The sequence below is a fragment of the Balaenoptera ricei genome, chromosome 20 (genome assembly GCF_028023285.1).
Source record: "Balaenoptera ricei isolate mBalRic1 chromosome 20, mBalRic1.hap2, whole genome shotgun sequence".
Classification (NCBI taxonomy): domain Eukaryota; kingdom Metazoa; phylum Chordata; class Mammalia; order Artiodactyla; family Balaenopteridae; genus Balaenoptera; species Balaenoptera ricei.
The window spans coordinates 47,451,655-47,475,508 of NC_082658.1; the positions used below are offsets into that span (position 1 = coordinate 47,451,655).

Below are 23,854 nucleotides of genomic sequence, written 5' to 3' on the forward strand. Positions count from 1 at the left end.
TTTTTTTTAATTAATTAATTTATTTATGGCTGCGTTGGGTCTTCATTGCTGCGCGTGGGCTTTCTCTAGTTGCAGCGAGCGGGGGCTACTCTTCGTTGCGGTGCTCGGGCTTCTCATTGCGGCAGTGTAGCACGTATTTTTAAAACAAAAAATTTTTAAAACAAAAAAAACCATATATTTCTATTTGTGTGTGTGTGTGTAAATGACCATAAAATAGTCTAGTTGGGATGCACACTTATCTGAGAATAGTGGTTACCTCCGAGGAGAGTAGGACTGGATGAGAGGGTCAAGGGAGAATTTGCTTAAATAGAAAACTGAAAAATTTAAAACAACAGTCTATTTGTGAATTGTTTGTGTTTTTAAAAATAAGATAAAAATACTTTATAATGTGATGGACAAGCTTGTTTCACTTCAGCTTAAGAACCGACACTGGGCACTGGGGATGCAGAGAAAAACAGGAACACAGTCTCTGCCCTTAGGGAGCTCCCAGAGCATCAGACAAGTAAACATCTGTGATGCTGTGTTATAAGCACCATGAAAGAAATAAGCAGAAGGGGCTATGGGAACCCAGAGGTGGGGCCCAGTTAGCCATCTCTATAAGAAAACGCCATTCCTCCCTCACCTCCCCTGTGGAGAGTTAGGTACACTTCAACCAAAATGACTAGGGTTCAATCAGCACAGCTGAAAGTGTAACAATTAAGAATTAAGCAAATCAAGTGCTTGCCACCCAGTCAGAATACAGATGGTTTTAATAGAAGACTCGTGATATCCCTGGAGGGGTGTCCCAGAGGGGGAATTTATCAGTGTTTCCGGCACCGCCAGGAATCTCCAGTCAGACAATTACATTGGTAAAATGACCTTGGCTCTTCAGATGTCCCACCAGCCTCCCCTCCACGCCTCCGCCCTGTGCCCTGAGACCATGCCCACTGAGCAACCTTCTGCCAATGATTTAGTTTCCTGTGGAGGCTTGCCTAGTGGGAGAAAATGTACTGACATGAGGAGGCAAATATTAAATCTAGTTGTCAGTTATATTTTTCACTGAAAGACAGTGAAGTGGCCTGTTTCTTGCTTCTGGGCCTTTATTATGAGGCCCTTAGCCTAGTGGCTCCAAGCTTGCTGCAAACACATTACAATCTACTGCGAAGATTTAAAAAATACTGATGCCCAGGCCAGACCCCATACCAGATAAATGGGGTGGATGGCAGGCAGTGGTCAGCTGCCACGTGCCTTGGGAGACTCTGTTGTATATATATCTCATCCCAGTTCCACCTTCAGTGAAGTCATACTGGTAACTTGAAGTCAACCGTGGTAGAAGTTTTCATACCATGGAGATGGGTTACAAATCAGGGCTTTTTTTTTCTTTCTTTCTAAAGAGCGGAGTGTTGAGCATTTACCATCACACCACTGAAGCCAGGCTTTCAGTAATTTTTAAACATCTCCAGGTGATTCCAATTTGCAGCAAGGCATTGGAACCAGTCTTATTCTTTGCCTACACAGTGCTCAGTGTGGTCTTAGAGAACTTGGTTTCACCTGCTAATCTAGGAATGGCTGTTTAAGGCCACAGCTCTCTTTCTAACCTGGGACCACTGTCTTCGAGGGTTTTTAGGGAGGGCAACCTTTATTCTGTTCTGGAGGCTGAGCTCTGCAACTTGATGTACTGGGACTGGATAGGTGGAAGTTTTGTACAAGGCTCTCTATTGCCCTTTTAGTGAAAAGTATCTTATCGCATTTGGAGTCCAAGCTGAAAATGGATCCATAGGACATTTCCCATATGATATTATGAAAGATGCCTTATTTTATTGTATGTCCAATGCATGTGAGTTATACTTTCATTTATTGATTTAAGAAGTCAGAATGACAAAGGGCACCTATAAATGTTAAACATATCAATTTTATCACATAATTTAAAACTTTTTAATATAACTAAGATAAAATGTTCATCACTGATTCATCTGGGAAGGGGGAAAGTGTTGAACGTTGCCTGGCTCTCCTGGCCAAGGACATGAGTCAGGGCTAAAGTTTGGTCTTGGGGTTTGGAGTTGGGACAAATATCTCACCCAGGGGCTGAAAGATGGAGAAGGGTAAGATGAGGCCAAAGTCCTCAGATACATGCAAAGGGAGCTCTCATGGGGCTTAAGCTATGTTGTTGAGTTGAGTGGAAGCCCAGCTCTGGGGATAGAAGGCTTCAAAAGGCTTGGACAACACATGAACCTGGATTTGTCTGGCCTTACCCAGTCCCAGCTTCTTACCATGCCCCGTTTCTCTGAAGAGCACTGGGAAAGGAGACACCAGGAACAAAATTGGTCAACAACCAATACCTAGAAGTGGGAAGGAAGCTACCTGTATTGAGTGGCTGATCTGTGTCAGGCACTGTGCTAGGTCTTTCATATGTTAATACATAACCTTATTTAATCCTCTCAATATCCCTTCGAAGTAGATATTTTCTACTTCAAAGTAGATGAAGAAACTAAAGCTCAAAAGTGTTAAGTGCCCAAAGCCGCATAGTCTCCGCAGACAACTCATGGGGGGGAGCCAGTTCTTGGAAGAAAGGGAAGATCACCTCCCACTTCCTGCACATTCTATTCCTGCTTATGCATTCTGATGTCCTGCGTGCTTTTTTTAGGCTTTAAGTGCTATCCTGCTGAGTCACTTCCAACTTCTCGTTCATCATGCTCAGCTCTTGAAAATGGAACAGAATGGAAAGGGCCAGATATTGTACTGTCTGGTGATGTGTTTAAGGGGAATTGAGTGTCTGTCAGGCCGGCTTCATGTGGATGGAATGCTGGGGACATGAACTGAGCAGTCCCCGAAGTGTATTTCTCATCTGACACGTAGGACACTTTGCCTTGGAGTGTAATACTAATAATAACCACTCCACTTACTGCCCCCATGAGGAGCGGGGCAGGCCCTGGGCTTGTGCTTTCCATTATTGTCTATTTGAATCATCGCAACTGTTGGAGAAGTAAGGGATCCTCTCTATTTTATGGACAAGGAAATTCAGACTAAGATAGGTTAAGGAATTTGCCGAAGATCACACAGCTAGTAAGGGGCAGAGCAGGGATTCAAACCCATGATCTATATCTGTGCTGTCTGATATGATAGCCACTAGCCACATGAGGCTATTGAGCACTTGAAATGTGACTAGTATGACGGAGGAAACTGAATTTTTAATTTCGTTGAGATATGCTGTTAATGCAAAATACACACCAGATTTCAAAGACCTAGTATCAAAATATATACACATATATACACAATCTTTTTTTTTACATTGATTATATGTTTAAAATGACAAATTTTGGATATGTTGATTTAGATAAAATAAATTACAAATAGAATTAGTTTCTTTTAACTTTTTAATGTGACTACTAGAACATTTAAAATTTTTTATGTTACTCTCTTTATATTTCTATTGGACAGAGCTGATCTAAATCATGGACATTAGTCACTAGACTAGTGATTTCCCAATATTTTTAATAAATTTTTGGAGCGTAAATCCCCAATTTACATATTTTATTTATTTATACATAATATACATGTACACAACTGTATATTATGTACATTATAAAACACTGACAAAATGGACACTTTAAAAAGATGAAATAAAAAATAAGCAGAAATAGAAGTTGTACTAATTTCTTTTTGGAGCCCAATGGCTCCGCTTGGTGCACCGCTTGGTGTGTGCACACACCATTTTGGAAACTCTTGCACCAGACTTAGAGCTCCTTCCTGAAGGGCAGACTGTTAATTTGTGTCTCCCTTCCCCTATTGTTGCACCTAGCACAATGCCTAGATAGAGTCGGTGCTCAGTAAATATTTGTGGCAGGAATAAATAGCTCTTCATATGCAATAATTTTCTGGTGAATTGGATGTATTTCTTTATTTCACATGCATTGAGCACTTTCTAGGTGCCAGGTGCTATACTAGATACAGAAAAGTAAAGTTGACTCAGCCCCTTTCCTCTAGGCCAGTGCTTCTCAAACTTTAGTGCAGGTAAGAATCACCCGGAGGGCTTATTAAACAGATTCCTGCCCCCCACCCCCAAGATTCTGATTGAAAGAGAATGAACATATATTGCCAGGAACTTTAACATGTATCACCTTAATTTAATCCCCAACTCCACTTGATGAGGCATATATTATTACCTTCATTTTCAGTCGAGGCAACTGAAACTCAGAAAAGTTCAATTGCCTAAGTCATAAAGCTAGTGAATAGCAGAGCTTGGACTGGTACCCACTTCTGTTCTCAGAAACGCATGCAAATCTTTATTACCTTCACCTTTTAGACTCTGCCCAAGGAACCGGGCATATCACAGAGTGAGACAGACAAGTTTTCTGTCCTGGTCAAACTCAGTAAACAATTAAAAAATAAAAAGTTCTCAGTGCTATGAGGGAGGTAGTGCCTTGTTATATATCTATATAACAGAAGCACATACTCTACCACAGGGTTAGGGAAAGCTTTCCAGAAAAAAAAGTGAAGACCTGAACTATAAGTTAGAGGAGTGGAGTAGGGAGTGTTTGGAGCTGAAGATATGCATGAAGCCTTGGAGGCAACAAACCATTTGAGGAACTGAAAGAAATTCAGAATGTCTGGAGTATAGAGGGTGCAGGTGAGAGATAAGGCTGCTGAGGAAGGCGGGAACCAGATCTAGCTGGGCTATTTAGACTTATTGACGTTTTTCAAGGGTAGGGGTGTGGTCAGACTTGTATTTTTAAAAGATTGCAGTGCTCTCAGTGGAGGATGGATTAGAGGAGAGCTAGCCTGAAAGCAGGGAGATGCGTTAATTAAAGATGCTAGTAGCATGCGTTTAGGTAACACTGTGGTGACTGGGGAGAAGGGTGTGTGTGTGTTTAGAAGTGTTCAAAAGCGTTTAAGACTTGATGATTGATTAGAAGGGGAGGAGTGGGCAGGCAAAAGAGGAATCAATGATGATTTCCAGGATTGAGTGCACAGTTTTATTAAGGGTAAAGTACTGTAAGCTTATTATTTCATATTTTTAAAGAAAAGTAAATTAAGATAAGTGAGGTTATGTGAAAGTGAAAGATGTTATTTTAGTAAGATTTCAATGACTAGAACTTATTAGAAAATATGGGAGAAAATTAGTCTTTGTGGTTAAGTTTATTACTTTTGTTGTCTTAATTAGTATCAATAGCCCTATCGTTCAATGAGCGTGTAGTTGTGAAAACGAAATAACGCGTCTTTCTGACACTATGAGGATTAGCCATGGAGGACCAGCTATGAACTGGCTATGAACTGTCAGTCTACTGAGTTTCTTCAGTGACTGTCTTGTTGAGTAACCTTGGTTGAGTTTCTGAAGCTCGACATCCCCTTTTGCTCCTATTTCTCCACACCTGTGATGTTTTTAAAAGGGGTAGTAGATGATTCCAATCAATGGATGATTTGGACTCCGCCTTCTTCATCTAGGTCCCGCCCCCTTCTTTAGACCACACCCCTTACACTTGGCCCCGCCCCTTGATCGTCGCTGATATGACAGGGAATTCGCCGCAATCCTGACCTATAGGAGACCTGAAGGGTGGGACCGAGATCAGTCTTTTTTTCCATTTGTCAAATCAAGTGTCTATCTGGTCCCAGTCTCAGCCCACTTCCTCTTCAAGCCAATGATTGGTTACTCTGTTCTTGGTCCCCGGCTCACGATTGGTTCTTTCGTCCCACCCCTCTCTTCCAGCTTTTGCAGGCGGGATTAGCACGCAGCTTCCTGCTCCTGCCAAAAAAATAAAAGAAGAAAAAGAAAAGAGAGAGGCGAAAGAAAATGTCACGGAGATCTTTGGTGTTTAATTCGCTTTTGGTCTTGTCGGTCAGGCCCAACTCTGCCTTTTGATTGGTCTTTCGATCTGCCCATCCCGGGTCGGGGGCGGGATTTCCCCAGGAGACCCACACCCTGTCGCCACTGGCCGAACAGTGCGCCTGTCTGAAGCTCCCGGCCCGGGATTGGAGGCGGACGCGGACAGGTGGGCGTGGATTGGCTAGGGTAGCCGGTCAGTGTGAGGCGGGGGCGGGGCCTCGGCGGCTGGTTGCGCGTGTCCGCCGCTGGCTCCGCTCTATCCGGCTTTGCTAGGGGAGGTGAGTCCGGCCGCGGCGGCACCGGCGGCTGAGGAGGCGGCGGCTCGAGGAGAAAGCGGCCGCGGCGGCTGAGGAGAAAGCGGCCGCGGGGACGGAAGCCGGGTGGGGGGGAGGGGGGGAGACGGAGCAGCCTTGAGCCCTGTGGGGGCCGTCGCGCGGGGGGACCCACCCGCTCTCCCCCCCAACCCTCCTCAGCAGAAGCAGCCGGCGGCGGGGGCAGGAGTCAGCCCGCTTTCGACTGCACCCCGCCCGTCTCCCGGGGCTCCCATTCTTTGGCCCCGGGACCCTAACCTCCTCCCGGGGCGGTTCCCTCTGTCTGGGCGTCCGAGTGCTGCCCACCTCTCTTTCATTGCTCCCCGCACCTCCTTACCTTCACTTTGCCCCGGTTCTCTTTCTCCTCTCTGTCCTGCCCTGTCGCCTCCTCTGCTCACTCTGTACCTCCTGCCTCCTTCCCTGGCTCTTTTCTGTTCGGGAAAGTTTAGTACCCCCCCCCCCCCCCCCGCCCTTCCAATCAGGTCAACCTGACGAGGAGTAGGGGGAGATGTAGGAAGGCCTGAGAGTTCGAGGGGGGGAGCTAGTTTCCCTGAACATTTCCCCCCATCTTTTCACTTTGGGGTGGTTGGAATTTTTTTCAGTTGCATTTTTGAGGTGGTAGGTGTTTGAAAAAGGATGTGGGAATGGAAGGGGTAGATGAGTCAAGCCTCTTACAAGATTCCCAGGGTGGTGTGTTACCTGATCCTTTTCGCGTGTGGAGTTCAGGGGGTCGGGAGGTTTGGCCTTTATTCCCACATTCAAAGTTGGAACCTCCCCCGAATTAAGGATGGAGTTTTAGTACCCGCTTGTGGCAGGAAACCTGGGGGGAAGGGGTCCCTTTTTCCTTTTTCTTTTTCTTTTTCTGTTCTCTTTTCTTTTATTTTTGGGGGCAACCCACACCCTTCCACACACACTCACCCCCAAATTAAACACCAAGATCCTCTAACTTGTCTGGATTGACTGATGAAGACATAAAGCCACTTACGCTCCATGTTTTTGGAGGTGGAGTGAGTGGGTTTTTTCTTCATTTTTAAATGGCCAAATGACAGCTTGACCCAGTTTGCTTTCCAATCAAAGGGCATTTTTTTTTGAATGTCTCTTTGTGGCGCAAGAGCCAACGCAAAAATGATGGCGGCTTACAATGGCGGTACATCTGCGGCAGCAGCAGGGCACCACCACCACCATCACCACCACCTTCCACACCTCCCTCCTCCTCACCTTCACCACCACCACCACCCCCAGCACCATCTTCATCCCGGGTCGGCTGCTGCTGTCCACCCCGTACAGCAGCATACCTCCTCGGCAGCTGCGGCAGCCGCAGCAGCGGCCGCAGCTGCAGCCATGTTAAACCCTGGGCAGCAGCAGCCGTATTTCCCATCACCGGCACCGGGTCAGGCTCCTGGACCGGCTGCAGCAGCCCCAGCTCAGGTACAGGCTGCCGCAGCTGCCACAGTTAAGGCGCACCATCATCAGCACTCGCATCATCCACAACAGCAGCTGGATATTGAGCCGGATAGACCTATTGGATATGGAGCCTTTGGTGTCGTCTGGTGAGTATCCAAAGAAAAACACATCTTCTCCTGGTGTCTTCTCATGCTTGTCGTTGGGCAAGTCCTTTCTCATGGTTTTCTCCATGTCAGCCCAAGTGGAACAAGCTTCTCAGCTCAACTGTAGGAAGTCACCCTTCCTTACCTGGTAAAGAGGCCTGATGGCATTGGTTATCTAGGCTTGTGCTTTGGAGTCGTGGACAGCTTTGGTGGAGCACCCTCTGTTGAGTAACTCACATAAGTTTGTTGTCTACCAAACCTATTGTGTAGAACCTAAGCAAGCCACTGAATGGAGATTCAGTAAATAGATGAATGCATGGAATGCTTATTTCTACACAGACCTTGGCCATCTCTCATGTTTGATTTAGTTTGAATCAGTTGCCCAATTGCAGCAAATGTCACAACCGACCCAAACTGGATTCTTTATAATAGTCTTGTCATTGGGGTATACGTTGCATAACTACTTTGCTCTTTCTGTCTTTTCATTCCTTAATTTGTGATCCTGATCCCCAGAAGGAAGATAAGGTTCATAGTTGAACCAGTTAAGTCATTGCATGAGTGGTTTATTTTAAACCATAAAGCTACAGTTGGGAAGTATGTAGCTTTAGTCTTTTGATAAGAATGCATTAAATATAGCATCACACATGAGTACCACAATTGAGGTCAGTAGACTGTAACTGTGCAGTGGCCCACATTCAGTGTAATGTTTTAGTGTCATTTAGTGGCTTGTAAGTTGCTGTTATCCCTTGGTTGGTTGCTGTAGTAGGAAGTATACTTTTTAAACATGAAACTTCTCTACTTTTGCTAGTGCTAGTATACTTTTTAAAGTCCGAGGGCTTCTTAAATGCAACATTTTGTGTATTTGTCCTTCTTAGGAAGATTAGTAGTTTATAACAAAATGTATTTATCATTGTAGGGTCCTATTTCTTTAAAAACTAGAGTGAACTGAGCTTTCCCCCCCAAGGATTAAGTATTCTGGTGTGGATAGATGAATTGATGTTTTCAGTGCTTCAAAAATAGATTCCTTCAACTACACCTCGATTTAAAAAGGGAAAAGATTCTTGTTAATGTATAGAAAAGCCCCCATCACCACAGAAAAACGAACTCTTTGGAACTAGCCTGGTAAATGTCTCCTTTCGTCATTGCTTTTCAGGCTATAATTGACATGTTTCATTTTTGCATTATATCTGGCCATCTTTATTTACATTTCAGATTTTATAAACTAGGCTACTAAATGATCCGATCCGTCTTTTTTTAAACTGGTGAAGTCCAGTGTTTTCCCAGCAAGTTCTCCAAGGTGTGTGGGATTCCTGGTGGGAAAGAATGCAGACGGTAATGGTGCCTTTTCAGTCTCTGCTCAGGGACCTGCCTGTTCTTGCCTTCCTCTCATCCCTTCCATATCCTATCCTCAGGGACTGCACTGTGAACTGCTGTTCCGTGTCCAACCCTTGAGGATTTCAAAGCTGGGGGGGCAGGGGGCAGGAAAAAGATCGTTCCTTGCTTTAAATTTTGTCATTGATTTACTGAGAATTTGTTTGGATTTTCTTAGACCTGGATGCTCTCTTTCATTTTAGTGCTTTGCATACAGTGCTAAGAACTAGAGATGCTGAAAGGGAAATGGGTTGCAGCATTCTTGACTATGTTCTAAAGATGTTATTCACCTACATTTCTATCAAATGGTGATGTGATTTGTAGAAGTTTTAACTTCAAGTTGGTGCTAAGGGAATTTTTTTTTAAGGGGAGGGAGGTGAGGAACTGTAGTGCTGAAACATATCCCACAGCAAACATTCTGGTAGTGGGTGTTCTGAACTACCAATACATGAAAATCTGAATGTGTTTGATTTGAATCCATTCTAGGTTCTTTCATTGATCGACCCCTTCTACCACCCATGGAGTTCTTTCCATGTACTTGAAGTACCTCCATCTCTGTGCCATCTTCCACTGTACACCAGTTGTTGTGCGTTTGCCCTGTCTGACTGACTACATTTGTAAGCCTTGTGAGGGTAGTGACTGTGTCTGCTAGAGTACTTCTTTTTTACCCCAGCACCTAGCACAGTGTTGTGGCATCTTTGCTGCTTGGTTATTTGATCTCCTGGTCAGGTCCTCCTTTGTTCTTTAATCAAGTTTTTCTACTTAGCTGCATTGAATGTTTTTATCAGCTGTTACAGGTGAAATACAATTTGGTATGAAAAAAAAGAGGAAAGAGTTCCAGGTGTGTGTTTTAGTATGCAAATTCTTTTCTATTTTTATATTTACATATTTATGACTTGCTGTCTGAATTGCTTATTATATTTGGAATTTGACTGCTATATGACGTGAGTAAGATTGTTAAAACTAGAGATCTGGACACCAAACCACAGTGAATTGCACTAGTATTCTCAAACCCAAGCTAAAGATATTAGTGAGCTTTTTTACTTTTTAACTAACTGAATGAAAATTTTTCATTTTAATTTAGAAGGCACCTAATGAGTCTGAAACAACTATTTTCTAAAGTGATTAAAATGGAACATAAAAATATTCTCCTAATGATACATCATTTAATTCAAAGCACCATATAACTACTTGGGCATTATAAGATTCACTTAGACTCAAATATGTTTAATGCATTTTGCAAGTATTTTTCTTCTGACATAGCATATGAAAAGAAACTATATCTGCTCTCGTTTCTTTTTTTGGACATGTACCCAGTGGTACTAACTGATGGCTAAATATGTTGCATATAATTTTGAGGGATATTGTTGTTTCTCCATGTAGACAAGGAGAGATATTTGTAGAAGTGATGCAGCATTTTACCATTCAGATTTATCACTGAACAATTTAGTCTACCAGGCTTGATTTATCTTTCTGCTGAATTTAACTATTGGAATAACCTATCAGTGTTGGACAGTTGTGTAAAAGTAGTGAATTACCTATATAACCTTGCTGGTAAAGGTGGTGCTTTGACAGTTCAATTAAGGTTTCATTAACAACTGCCTGCTGTGTTTTATCTCAGAGTAAGGTTTCCAGTTTACCTAGTAATATCATGGGGTAGCCTGAGACACATTCATTGCCAATGACAGAATATTGTTCATGGGTTATCAAAGCATTGTATATAATTTGACCTTCTTTATCACATAACAAGGCTTTCAAATGCCCATATGGACATTTTCATAATGCAAAACTAAAACACAAAACAACTCACAAACAGGAACCTCAGTTGTTTGGTGAGAATAACGTAAATACCTTCTTGTCTGTAGTTCACATTTGCCAGAGGAAAGTAAGTTATACTGTTCTTAAAGATGTATTATAACATAAAGGCTTCAGGGGCTCGTGAAGCGTATGCTTTTGAGAATTGGAGGAAGTTGACCACATGAGAAAGGTTTGAGGACCGCTAAACCCAGGCAGTTTTGACATTGGCAGACAAAAATATCAGATTGAATTAATGGTACATATTGCCACCTTGATAAAAGTGAGTCTGGGAAAAGCGTCTACTTTATAAAATAAGTGTTTTTTACTTATCTGATTAATTGAAAGATCAAAGATCCTGGGATTCATTCAGTCTGTTGCCTTTGTACTCCAAGTAAAGTTGGAGAACTTTGAATTTTATTATTCTAATTCCTTCAGCAGGTTACTTTTATTTAAGTAGTTTGAAACTTAAGCATCACTGTACTGATACTTAGTTACTTACTAGCTGTGTGATCTTGATATATTGTTTAACCTCTCTGCTCCTCATCTATAAAGTGAGGATAATACTAGCACCCATCTCGTACAATTGGTATGAGGATTAAATGAGGTAATCCTTGTAAACCAATGAGTACACTATCTAGCACACGGTAAGCACTCAATAAATGTTAGCTGGTTTTTATTGTGGTTATTTTTGGTAGAATCAAACTTGTGTAAATGTGCATAGAAATGGCTTCACATAAGATCAGATTTATCAGGTAAAATCAACATGCAGACTATTTTTTGGAGGCATGACTTTAAATACCATAGAGTGTCCCCTTAGTTGTGCTATATGCCAGGGAAGTAAGGAGGGTTGAATTTAGAGTTAAGGTAAAATATTCTGTCCTATTCTCTCAATTAATTAAAAACAAATGCATAAGAAACCATAATATACATGTTTGTATGGACTTGGTAGGTGTTTAGCCAGATCATCTGTACTGTTTTAGAAAGTATGGATTTCCATGCCTGGAAGGACATTAATTTTTTTTTTCTCAGAATGTAAGAAATGAAGGACATCCTTATTGTCAAAGTTCAGCTTTAGTAGAAATTCATTTTACTTGTGTTTGGATGAAAAGGTGTGAATTGTTAAAGAAGATCCCAGTGAGGCAGGGGAAATATGTGTGATTTAATCAAAAATTATTCAGTGTAAATCCTTATGCATGGCAGAGATTGTCTAGCTTGCTCATCTTGTGGAAATTAGAGGCATCATGTGTTTTCTGATGTTTTCTCTCGTCCTCTTACTCCTCAAATAGCAAAATATAATTTGGAAAAATGGGGAATGCTTTTGGAATAATTTTGGGAAAACGCTGGAGTTAGTTGCATCAGAAAGAGTGGTATACTAAAGTGTATTCTGTTATTAACTGTGTTTTACAGGTTGAGAATCTGTAGTATTGAGAAGTTTCTCTATCAGCCAAGATTAACAGCCACAGCTGGATTCTTTGGGGGGGGTCTGCTTTGTGAAAAGAGCTTTGAAGAAGCAGAGCCTGCACCATAAAAAGGAAACGGTTGCTCTTCTAGACATAACAAAGCATCCGTGTGAAACTAGAAATGTGGAAATCTATATTAGTTTTAACTACAAACGAACTTACTTTTAGAAACTGCAGGTTCATTGTCATAAAGCAGAGGAGGCAAAGAGAGAAAATAAAAGTAACACAGTCTAATGATATTGAACTGGTTTCTTGGCGAGAGAAACTCCATAGCCTGTAACACTGGAAGTCATTTTGTACTTGTGCTCCTGGACAAGATTATGCAGATTTTATTCAAAAACCAAAAATTAAACAAAACCAAAACACAACAGAAGAAACTCATTGTATTCTTAGGGAGAAATGTCATGTTCTGCTATTGAATATCAGCTTAAAAGAAAAAAAGATGATTTTTTTCCTAAAAAAATACGTTTCAGAAAGAGTTGCCTTTTCAAACAAGCTAAAACAACAATATCCCTCAAAATTACATGCATCTTTTTTAGCTGTCAGTTAGTACCACTGGTGCATGTCCTGAAAAAGAAATAGGGGTAGATATAGTTCCCTTTCATGTGCTATGCTAGAAGAATATTTGCAAAGTACGTTAACTGAATATTTATTTGCGTCTCAAGTTCTGGGATTTAATCCTCAAAGCTTAGGCAACTGTAGCATTGTTGTTCCTTGATATAAAAAGCCATCTTCTAATGGAGTGCTGGAATATTTCATTATTTTCACAACTTGGAGCATTAGAGTTTCACTGACTTCTATATGTAGAATTGAGTGTCTATTCTTGGTGGTTTTTATTAGATTTGTTGATGTCCTAGCAGTTTAAGAATCAACTGTTTGTTTACTGTAAGTTTCCTTAATATGCAGATTTGATTTCTTTGATGGGAATTGTCAAAGCCAAAGAAACTTTTCCATTTGTCATCCAACCAAACAGAAAGAAGTCATTGGGTAGAAGCTCTTTCCATTATAAGATTATATTTGGGTTTTACTTATGATTCCCTGTGCTTCCATAATACTCACGTGAATTATTTGTTGATTGGGTCATCTAATGCAGATCAACAATGATTTCCTAACTAAAATAGCTTGTCAGTTTGATCCTTTTGTTGCTTGGGGGTAACAAAGAGTGCCTGAGGCAACAACTGTAATACTGTGAATAAGCACGTGACAAGTCCTCATAGGCCTAGTCGGTAGTTCTAAGGTACCTAGCCAGGAGACATTAGAAAAAATTCTGGCACTTTGGCATTATGAAAGGATGACTTCTAAGGAAACTATACTGAGTTCAACTTTAATAGTTAATTGTAATGGTGTGAGTAGAGGGACTCTGTACAGGGAATTCTGCCTTTGATCATGATCGGTGCTCTTTACCTAAACCCAGTTTCACATCTGTGTTTTGAATTAGTTTGGCTAATTGAATCATATGGAAGGTTTTGACAATGTTGGAAGTCACTAGTCAAAGTATTTTTATTGTCAGCCTGCTACAGACCAGCACTGTTGGAGGCACTAATGAGGATATTTAGCTCTATTAATAATTTAGCAAACCTGTTTCAAGTTTCTGCTGTTATCTGTACTGTGCTTGGGATATAAAGATGTTTAAGTCACAGTATTGCCCTGAAGGAGCTTACAGTTAAATAAAGAGTATGAGAAGTGATACATCCCTGCTCTCAGGGAGTCTTGATGGAGAATTGAAACTATATTTGAAACTGTCAAGAACATAAGGACAAATTATTTTCACTTGTTCTTATAATACTCATTTACTGTGTGTTGACTGTTTGCCAGGCACTGTGCTGGATGATAAGAATTTAAAGGAGATTATGATCTAGTGGGGGAGAGAGATTTGTAAATGGATAGTTGTAATTCACTGCCATAAATGCAGCAATAGAGATACTCCCTGGGAATACAGAGGAGGAATTTCTGTGGAAGGTATGGATGCTTCCTAGAAGAGGTAATACCTCAACTACTGAGTCTTAAGAATGAGAGAGTCAAAAAAAAAACAAACAAACAAATGAGAGAGTCAACAACGGGGAAGGGCATTATGGGTGGATGGGCCCTTGTGAGGGGGACTCACGGGGCTGGAGTTGCTGAAGGTGATAGGAGATAAGGGTGGAGACACAAGCTTGAGCTAGATCCTGAAGAGGTTGGAGTGTCCTGCTGAAGAGATGAGACGCCACTGGTACGTGGGAGAGGGGCAAAAAAAACTTACTCTTTTTATGAGTAAAGCACGTATATACATACAGTACATAAACAGATATACAACATACCTATGGTATTAAAATTTCATGGGGGGGGGCAGTTAAGGGGGAAAATGTCTGAAAACGCTCCTGGGGGCGGGCAATAATGAAAAAGTTTGAAACATTAGGAATGGCAACCATTGGAAGTTTTTAAGTAAGAGAGTGACTTGTTCAGATTGATTTTTTTTTTTAAGATATGTAAATGGAAGAGTAGAGGTAGCTGAGGTCTGAGCCTTAGGGAATGTTCTCAGTTGTAGGTGGAAGAAATTATTGGAGGTGGAACTAAGGGCAGTCAGATAGGAAAATATGTTCATAGTGCATAGATTGACAACCTACGCACAGCAGAAGATTGTTAGGACGATGGGAGTGATCTTTGGTGCAGATCAAAATGAGGGTGGAAAAAGGCCATTGAATTTAGCAAGCAGATCGTTGATGGCACATGAGAGAATGATTGTATGATTTTTTCCCCCCTCTGAGATATATATATATATATATATATATATATATATATATTTGTTTCTAAAGAATGTCTTCAGCATTAGCAGCACTTTTATTGTTAATAAAATTCTCCCAAATCCCAAGTTGTTATTTATAGTTTAATAAACCAGGGAACTTGATGTTTATCATATTCAAGGCACCATTTCCTTGGGAGGATTCTTTTTCTTAAATGACAGGGTAATAAAGTACTAACTAAACTTGTTAGGAGACAAGGTTCTGGTCCCTGCCTTGGTACCAACAACTCTATGACCTTGATAAAGTTATTTGACTTTTCTGAGTCTTGGTTTCCTCATTTATAAAATCCTGTGCTTCCTAAGTTTATATTATAAAATTGCATTAATATTTGTAAAGCATTCTGGCATTACTTTGGGCAAATAGATTCTGCTAGTGACCACAAGACAACTTTCTTCAGGACTCCAGATGTTGAATAGCTTGTCAACTTGTTTAAAGGTAGGATGAGGTAAATGTAACCCTTTTCCAGTGTGATGACTTACATAGAGTTTTCAAATTTGGGATCAGATTTTAAGTGTGCAGTTTGTCCAAAAGACTCACTTTCTCCTGTTACTGACTTATTGGTAATGATTATACATGTTGTGGTGCAGTTGTGAAGGGCCTGCCCACTTGCAAATGGGCAATCAATTTTTTCCTCAAAATAAATTTGGTATTATTTTCCTGATAGTACTTTCCCTTTTTAATGTTTTAGACTTATTTGCTTGCCTTCCTAAATATTTAGAGTGATTTTTAAATACTTAAATAAAGTCTAATATTAAGTATTTTGTCTTTTTTTGTGAGTAACCAGGTAAGCTGATTTGCCTACCAGTGCTTACATTAACTAGCAAGTTGATTTAAAATGTTTTGTTTTTACGAATCTTTGAAATTCTGAATTTACGTTGGGAATTTACTAGTTTGCAGATGGATCTCCCAGAAAAAGAGCTGTATCACAGCTTTAAGGCTTTAGCAGTTTAGGGCATACAATGCCCAGAGATAGAGGGAGCTCGACTTCCTAAAGCTCTTCCACAGTAGGAAGGGAGCACTTTCATAGATGTCCTCAGTAGTCCTCAGTAAGCCGGCAGCGCTGTCCCTAGATACACAGTTGACCCTTGAACAACATGGGTTTGAACTGTGAGGGTCTACTTAATATGAAGATTTTTAAAAATAAGTATGTTGGAAACTTTCTTAGAGATTTGTGACAATTTGAAAAAACTCACAAACCACATAGCCTAGAAATATCCAAAACATTAAGTAAAAGGTGTCATGAATGCATAAAATATATGTAGATACTAGTCTATCCTTACATAGGCATAAGGTGAAGGATGTTTAATATAAAATTAACAGTGTGTTAGTTTTCTTACTCTTTTATAACTTTGCTTTCAAAGAATTACATTAACATCCAGTATGCTCCCTGCCCCCCCTCATTTACTCAGAGTTGGAGAAACTATATCAGCCTATCATCACAGGTAACTGGCTTTTTAAAGAATGTAACAATGTTCCCAATACTCATATTGATTAAACTAGCCTACCATAAAGCTACCATATTGCTGCTTCTTTGTTATCAATGCATGACTAGTTATACCTGTAAATAAATATTAATTTCTTTTTCATGTTATCTTTTCATTTTGGACATCTAGTGTTAGTGATACGTATAATATCTACAGTGTTTTGTATCATATAAGACAGTATTGATATAGGTACTGACAGATGATTCATCTTGTAAATAGCACTGCAAAAGTATTTTCTCCTCTTTGTGATTTTCTTAATAACATTTTCTTTTCTCTAGCTTACTTTGTTGTAAGAATACAGTATATAATATATATAACATACAAAATATGTGTTAATCGACTGTTTATGCTATCAGTAAGGCTTCCTTTCAGTCAACCATAGGCTACTAGAAGTTGAGTTTGCGGGGGAGTCAAAAGTTATGCATGGATTTTTGACTGCACTGGGTGGGGGCGGTCAGCACCCCTAACCTTCGAGTTGTTCAAGGGTCAACTGTATAATGCAAGCCACATAATGCGATTTAAAATTTTCTACATTAAAAAAGTAAAAAGAAACAGGTGAAATTAATTTTAGTAGTTATTTTACTTAATATATCCAAAATATTATCATTTCAAATGTTATTGCTATAAAAATTATTAATTAGATATTTTACATTCCTTTTTTCATACAAAATGTACAAGATCCAGTGTGTCTCTTAGCGCTTACAACACTTCTCAATTTGGACTAACCAAATTTCAAGTGTTCAGTAGCCATGGGGCTACTGACTACCTTATTGACCTGCCCAGTTCTAGAGTCTCATTGGCCTTTATTGGGTTGTTTACTCATTTCTGAACCAGTCACTGTTAGTGGGGATAAGGTTACTTTTGGATCAGTCAGGTCCACCCCTGGACCGGGAGATGGAGTCAGTTATAAGAGGGAGGGATGAATTCCAGCAACGAATGCTGGGAAGGTAGTCGTTAAATGACCAAGAACGCATTCATCTAACTTATGTCAGACTCAGAACAACTTGACAGGGTGTGTTTATAGAGCAAAGTGGAATAATGTTCTTTGTAGAGAAGTTGTCCTGCCTGCCCTGAATTATTTGGAGTATTTTCCTTTCCTGAAGCCCTGTTTGCCTAAAGTAGCAAAAGGTAAAATTGGTACTTGATCCTTGCCATTTTTGCTTTCCTTCCCAGTTGGATCAGATATCCTCCACTGATTTCTTTTCTTTCCTCTCAGTGTTGTGGTTTTGTTATCTAGATAAAGTTCTCAGTCTTGTTTTCAGTTTAAGTAATATAGAGCCCAGTAGTGTGAGGCAGCAAACTTCTTACAGGGGAATGGACAACACAGAAACTTTTTGTTTATCCGTTCCTTGACCTAAAATTCTTGCTCTGAGCTACAGAGAAAAGGTGAAGAGAGACATTTGAACAAATGGATAAAATTAGTCATTTGACCCAGATTGCAGCCATTTTTTTTTTTCTGTCTGCGTGGATAAAAACCATCCTCCAGTTTACATAAGCAGGTGATTTTTCTTACATGCTAATTTTTTTAATGTACCATGGCAGAGAGCTACAGATTTGCAAATTGTGTAAGTAAATTGAAATAAACCAGGTGACTTTATTTCTCTGTATTATCTTACCAGTACAGAAGCACCCAAAGGGTGCAATTATCAGGTGATTGTCTCATTGCACATCTAAGTTAACAGGCAGCCTGATGCAAAGTTTTTTTTTTCTCACTTCTTCTCTTTTTAATTTTTTAAAATAGGAAACTATTGCTTTCTATATTTACTTTGACAGGGCTAGAAATTTAGTAATACAGATGTGGGGAAGTTTGAGCTTTAGTAAAAGTAACCCAGAAACCATAAAAATTGACAGGTAATGGTACTGTGCAGAAAAAGAGAAACATGTATACTTGGTTTGGGTTTGAATTGCCTAAGAATTAGGTGAGAACCTTCAACTATGTTGAATTGGTTGGCTTCGTTTGTGTTGCTTTCCCAGGTTCTGCATGTTACAGTATTTGAGGTTATTGTGAAGATAACTGGTTGTGTACTAAGGCCAGTGTTCAAAATAAATATTGATGCATTCTTTTAAAAAACAAACTAATTACAACATGGTTTAAAATGTCATTTCAATAAAATAGAAATTTTAGAAAGGTACAACAATTGGTTTTAGGGGCTCTTTTCACAGAAGATTCATGAGGACAGATTAGCGTCAATAAAGCGTCTTTATTAAAACATTCCAATTTTAACTTAGTAATTAATGCCACGTATTTAATTCCTCAGATGTTATCATATTGTTTACCTGGTGATATGTGTGGAGATTAAGTTATACTTCCTGTACCTTTGAAGTAATGACTTAGAAATGAATCATAATTTTAAGCTTGCAAGTTAAAAGGTTGGCCAGTCTTTTTTATCCCAGTACTTAAATATTGTTTCTTTTCAGGTTGAAGAAAAGTAGTTTAGACGAACTTTGAGAGCAAAGGAAGTTAAAGAATGACCTGCAAAGGACAACATTTAAGTACAAAGGGACAGGATGGTTTAATAGTTAAGAGCCTGTCCTCTGATGACAGACTGACTGCCTGTATTTAAAGAATTTTTTTTTTTTTTTTAATTTATTTATTTATGGCTGTGTTGGGTCTTCGTTTCTGTGCGAGGGCTTTCCCTAGTTGTGGCAAGCGGGGGCCACTCTTCATCGCGGTGCGCGGGCCTCTCACTGTCGTGGCCTCTCTTGTTGCGGAGCACAGGCTCCAGATGCGCAGGCTCAGTAGTTGTGGCTCACGGGCCTAGTTGCTCCGCGGCATGTGGGATCTTCCCAGACCAGGGCTCGAACCCGTGTCCCCTGCATCGGCAGGCAGATTCTCAACCACTGAGCCACCAGGGAAGCCCTGACTGCCTGTATTTAAATCTTGACTCTACCCCTTATTAGTTGTGGGCAAATTATTTAACCTCTGGTTTTTGTGTGTAAAATGGGGATAGTAAATAATGGTATATCTATCTCATAGGGTTGTTGTGAGGGTTCAATGAATCAATATATATGTAAGGTCTTAGAACTGTGCTTGGCAATGCGTGTATGTTAGCTATCATTGTTATTACCAGTTTCAGTACGTGTGAAAAAATGCAGTACCTCCTTAAGTTTACTAACCTAGGGCATGTAACTAACAGCTTTTGAATGATTGTTGACAGGTATCAAGTAAGTGACTATACCAGAGATTTTTTTCAGATTAACACCCAACTGTTTTTGAAAAATTCATTCAGATTCTAGAATGCCTTCCAAAGGTAAAATTTCCCTTAGCACATAAGAGAAGGGTTTTTCCTTGCTCTTCAACTCCCTCCTTTCACTCTGTTATCAAAGTAATAATATGTTTGTTGTAGGAAACTTGGAAGATACCAAAAAGTAATTTTTAACCTACAACTCAGAGATAGCCACTAATAGTATTTTGGTGTAAATTTTTTTTCAATTTTTTAAATCTGGAATGTGTGTGTTTGTAATGTTAGCGTTGGGATCATGATTATTACATTGTATATTTACAATTTTGTATCCTATTTGTTTCACTAACATTACAAAGGTAGGTTTTTGGCCTTTTTTTTTTTTTTTTGAGGGCTAATTTTTTCATTCTCACAAGCCTAGAGCTCTATCTGAAAGGAATTATAGAGTTGGAAGATACTTTAGAATGCATCTAGTGTAACTGCCTCATTTTATAAGTGGGAAAATTGAGATGCAAAGAAAGAAGCTAAGAGAATTGTTCAAGGTCATGCAGCTGGTAAGAGGCTGAGCCAGAACCTTTGCTACTTTACCATGATACCTGTCCAACTTAATGCCTGTTGAAAATGGAGGAAGTGTTTTTCTAAAAGCAAAACAAAACAAATATAAAACAAAAACTCTATAAATGAAACCAGGAACAATGCTTCTGAAAAAAAAAAATAGAGTATTTAGAATACTCTGTTGTTTGGTTTTTGTGTGCCGGTGACTCTAAGGTTTCTGGTAAAAGTTTAATGTCATGAACTACAAGGCTTTTGGTGGAAAACAGCTCACTCTTTTCATGTATGTAATCATGTTCTGTAAAATTTGAAAAATTTTAAACCTCAGAAAACTTGAAAGAATTGTACAATAATAATACCCATAAACCATTCTTCTAAATTAACATTTTGTGACTTTTGCTTTATCTACTTTGAGGCTATTTTTACAGAACTTGCTGAGATTGGGTTTCAATTAAATTTAGACTTACAGTGTTAAGAAATTTATGGTCACTGCATCAACTCACTGTTCCATGTAATAAGTTTTGTATGGTCTCCAACTAGAGAACGAACTGGAAATTTTCAAGCTTGTGACTTTTGGAATGCTATTTATTCTCTTAATACTTAAAACAAAATTCAGTGTGAATCAAGTGTGCAACTGAAACATACCAGTCAAAACTAGGCTTCAGGCAGAATAGAAATATTCCATTCTGCAAAGTTTTTCTTTTTTGTGGTATTTATCTCAGATTGGGAGTTAAGGGACATTTTCAAAATAAGAACCTAAGATCTGGTTTCACAATTTTATGACAGAGGACATGACTGAGGATATTACATTGTTGAAGCTAAATTTTAAGTTACTATATATTTTTTTTTAAGGAAATTACCCTAATAAAGTCACATGAGCCGATGATGTTGTGGTTTGTGTCACCCAATTCACTGCTCTGTATTTTTCAGTACCAAATAATTCCTTTGTTAAACTCATTTTCAGTAAATGAGACATTGTTTCCCAAAGGGTAATGATTATTTCCATATATAGCACAAATTCCTAAGAAATAAATTTTAAGGTTTAAAATATTAGTGATTAGAAATGGTTGAAATCGTCACTGTGTATATCAAGCCACAACTGTGTATATGAAAAGGGCAGCTGCTGTGTTTGCTCCTTGGGCTACGATACAAGATATTTTGTTAATGAGAAACCCCAAACAGACAGCAAGTCTTTAAAAGTAAAGTCTTTTGGTTTACGTGCAAAAGTGGGTTGTTTGAGTCCACCCAGCTATTACATTACGTAGTTTCATAACATAAACACCGAGAATGAGGTAGCTGGAGTTCAAATCTAAATGGCCTGTGACAGGTAAGAAAGATATATGCAGCAGATACTGGTTTACTTGATGGCAGTTGATAGTGGTATCTGCAAATAAATCACTGACTTCTTAAAGTACCTCAGCAGGAAAGACATTAAAATAGGGACATTGTGATGTTTAACTGGTGTAGGTGCTGAAGATCTAGTTACCAATACACATCAGCTTGTCTCTGTAGGTGGGCAGACTTTTTTTTTTTAATACCTCGATTTTTTTTTTTCCTCTTAAGGTAAATGCTTGTTCTTAGAAGGCAAATGAAAATCCATCTGTTTCTGTCTCTTTCCCTGTCAGTACTAATCAAAGCAAATGCTTGTAGTCACTTAAGACACATTCTCTACCCACTGATCCACTAAAAATGATGAGAGCTTCAAAAGCTGGGACCATGTTTCATTTGCGTCTCCAGAGCCTAACATTGTCCTTGGTGGGTACTTATTAAGTGTTTTGTTGTTAAGCTGAAAGTTGCTAATGCTAAGTTTGTATGTCATGGTGACTGTCGAAGAAGAGTACTACCACTGGCTCTTGCCATTACATAGATCCCTACTTCCTCGTGCAATGAGGAATTTTTATGAGAAAACAGAGTGGTTCTTAGACTACCCCATGGTGGTGATTTTGGTTTTTTGTGTTTGGATTTTCTTCTTAAGAGTAAAGAGCCCTACTAAAAATAACATACAATAACCAACTATTCACCAAAATAGTCCTTTATTTTTATAATCTACTTTGAAATAAGAATGCTGTTGAATTGTTTAGGAAAAATACATTCTCAATGCAGTGCTGTGATCTCATGTTAGAAAAATAGAAACTGTGTCTAAAGTGTCATCTAATATATCAAAACATACCAAAGCAGTCTGTGATGCTAGCACAGAAAAAAAAAAAAAAATACTAAGCTCCTTATGCTGTTCTATAAATTTATGAGTAAATGGCAGATTAGTGTGTACTAGAGATCCTCTTTAAAATTAGTGAGAAAAAAAGGCCCATTTCTGTGGTGTGCTGGTATACGTTTAACAACAGGTTCTCTGAAAAATAAAAAAGCTCTAGTTTGTAGGGCTTGCCAATTTCTGTGGTGTAAATACTAATACTCCTGTAATGGCCAGTTTCAAGCTAGCAACCTGAAGTCACTAAACGCTGAATTGGAAAAAGAAACACTGTAGCACACCCATTGTAAACTGTTTTCACCATACAGGTAAAGTAGATGTTAACCATAAAAGCATAAATCATAATAAAATAATTAGGAATGATGATTTCTCAGTATTTATTACCTTTATTTTAAATATAATTTATTTCATTGTAAGTTTATATAATTTAATTTTTTTTTTTTTTTAAACATCTTTATTGAAGTATAATTGCCTTACAATGGTGTGTTAGCTTCTGCTTTATAACAAAGTGAATCAGTTATACATATACAATATGTTCCCATATCTCTTCCCTCTTGTATAATTTAATTTTTGACAGTTTTTGACAATTTTTCACTGTCAGCTTTGCAAAATTCCAGAAAACATGACAGTCTCTCAGGAGCCAGTATGAGCTAGCTCCAGCACATCACTGGTTTATTTTGTATCTTTGTTGGGGTGTTTAGCCAGTGGTGGGGAAGAATGAAGTTAGATCCCTATTCATAAAGTCCAAGTGGATTAAAGATTTAAATGTAAAAAACAAAGCCAAAAAGTAAGAAGAAAATATGGATAACTGTTTTTAATCATCTTAGAAGGGGAATAGTATATTACCTTGACTTCAAAGTAAGACAAGAACATCAGATTTATCTGTGTAGAAATTTAAGATGTGTGTTTGGTAAAATATACCATAAAAAATGTCTAAAAGAAAAAACAAAAAAACTAGGGGAAATCCCCCCAGATTGAAAACAACCTAAATGTCTATGAATAGTGAAGTGGTTATCTTTGAAAGATGCTCACAATTTATTAAGTGAAAATCAATGTCAAAGATTGTCCCCTTAAAATATAAAAAAAAATTTACTCATATGTTCCAGGAAAGTCTGAAAGGATATCTACCAACAATGGTTATTACAGTGAGGTGAGAGTATAGTGGATTTTCACTTGGATTTTATAATAATAACTTCTACTTTAAAGAAACGCTAAGAATTTCTTTATTATAAACATAAGGAGGTACATGATAGTGTCCCTGTTTTTAGAGGAGGAAGCTACAGAAAGGTCTAAATGACTTCCCTCAGGCAGGTCTAAATGACTTGCCTCAAGCTTCCTAGCTAACAAATGGTAGAAAAGAGCTT

The 23,854-nt window shown here is 39.0% G+C and overlaps 1 protein-coding gene across 3 annotated transcripts in view; it reads left to right on the forward strand.

Moving 5' to 3' along the window:
* The first annotated feature begins 6,038 nt into the window (after positions 1 to 6,038).
* Positions 6,039 to 23,854, forward strand: part of NLK (nemo like kinase) — a 147,772-nt gene continuing 129,956 nt past the window's right edge. For all 3 annotated transcript variants that reach the window (XR_009499572.1, XM_059907458.1, XM_059907457.1), the window contains exon 1: positions 6,039 to 7,661. Coding sequence is in view for 2 of the 3 variants with exons in the window: in XM_059907458.1 (XP_059763441.1) it covers positions 7,204 to 7,661 (458 nt within the window). In the remaining variant the exon portion in view is untranslated. The remainder of the gene's footprint in view (positions 7,662 to 23,854) is intronic.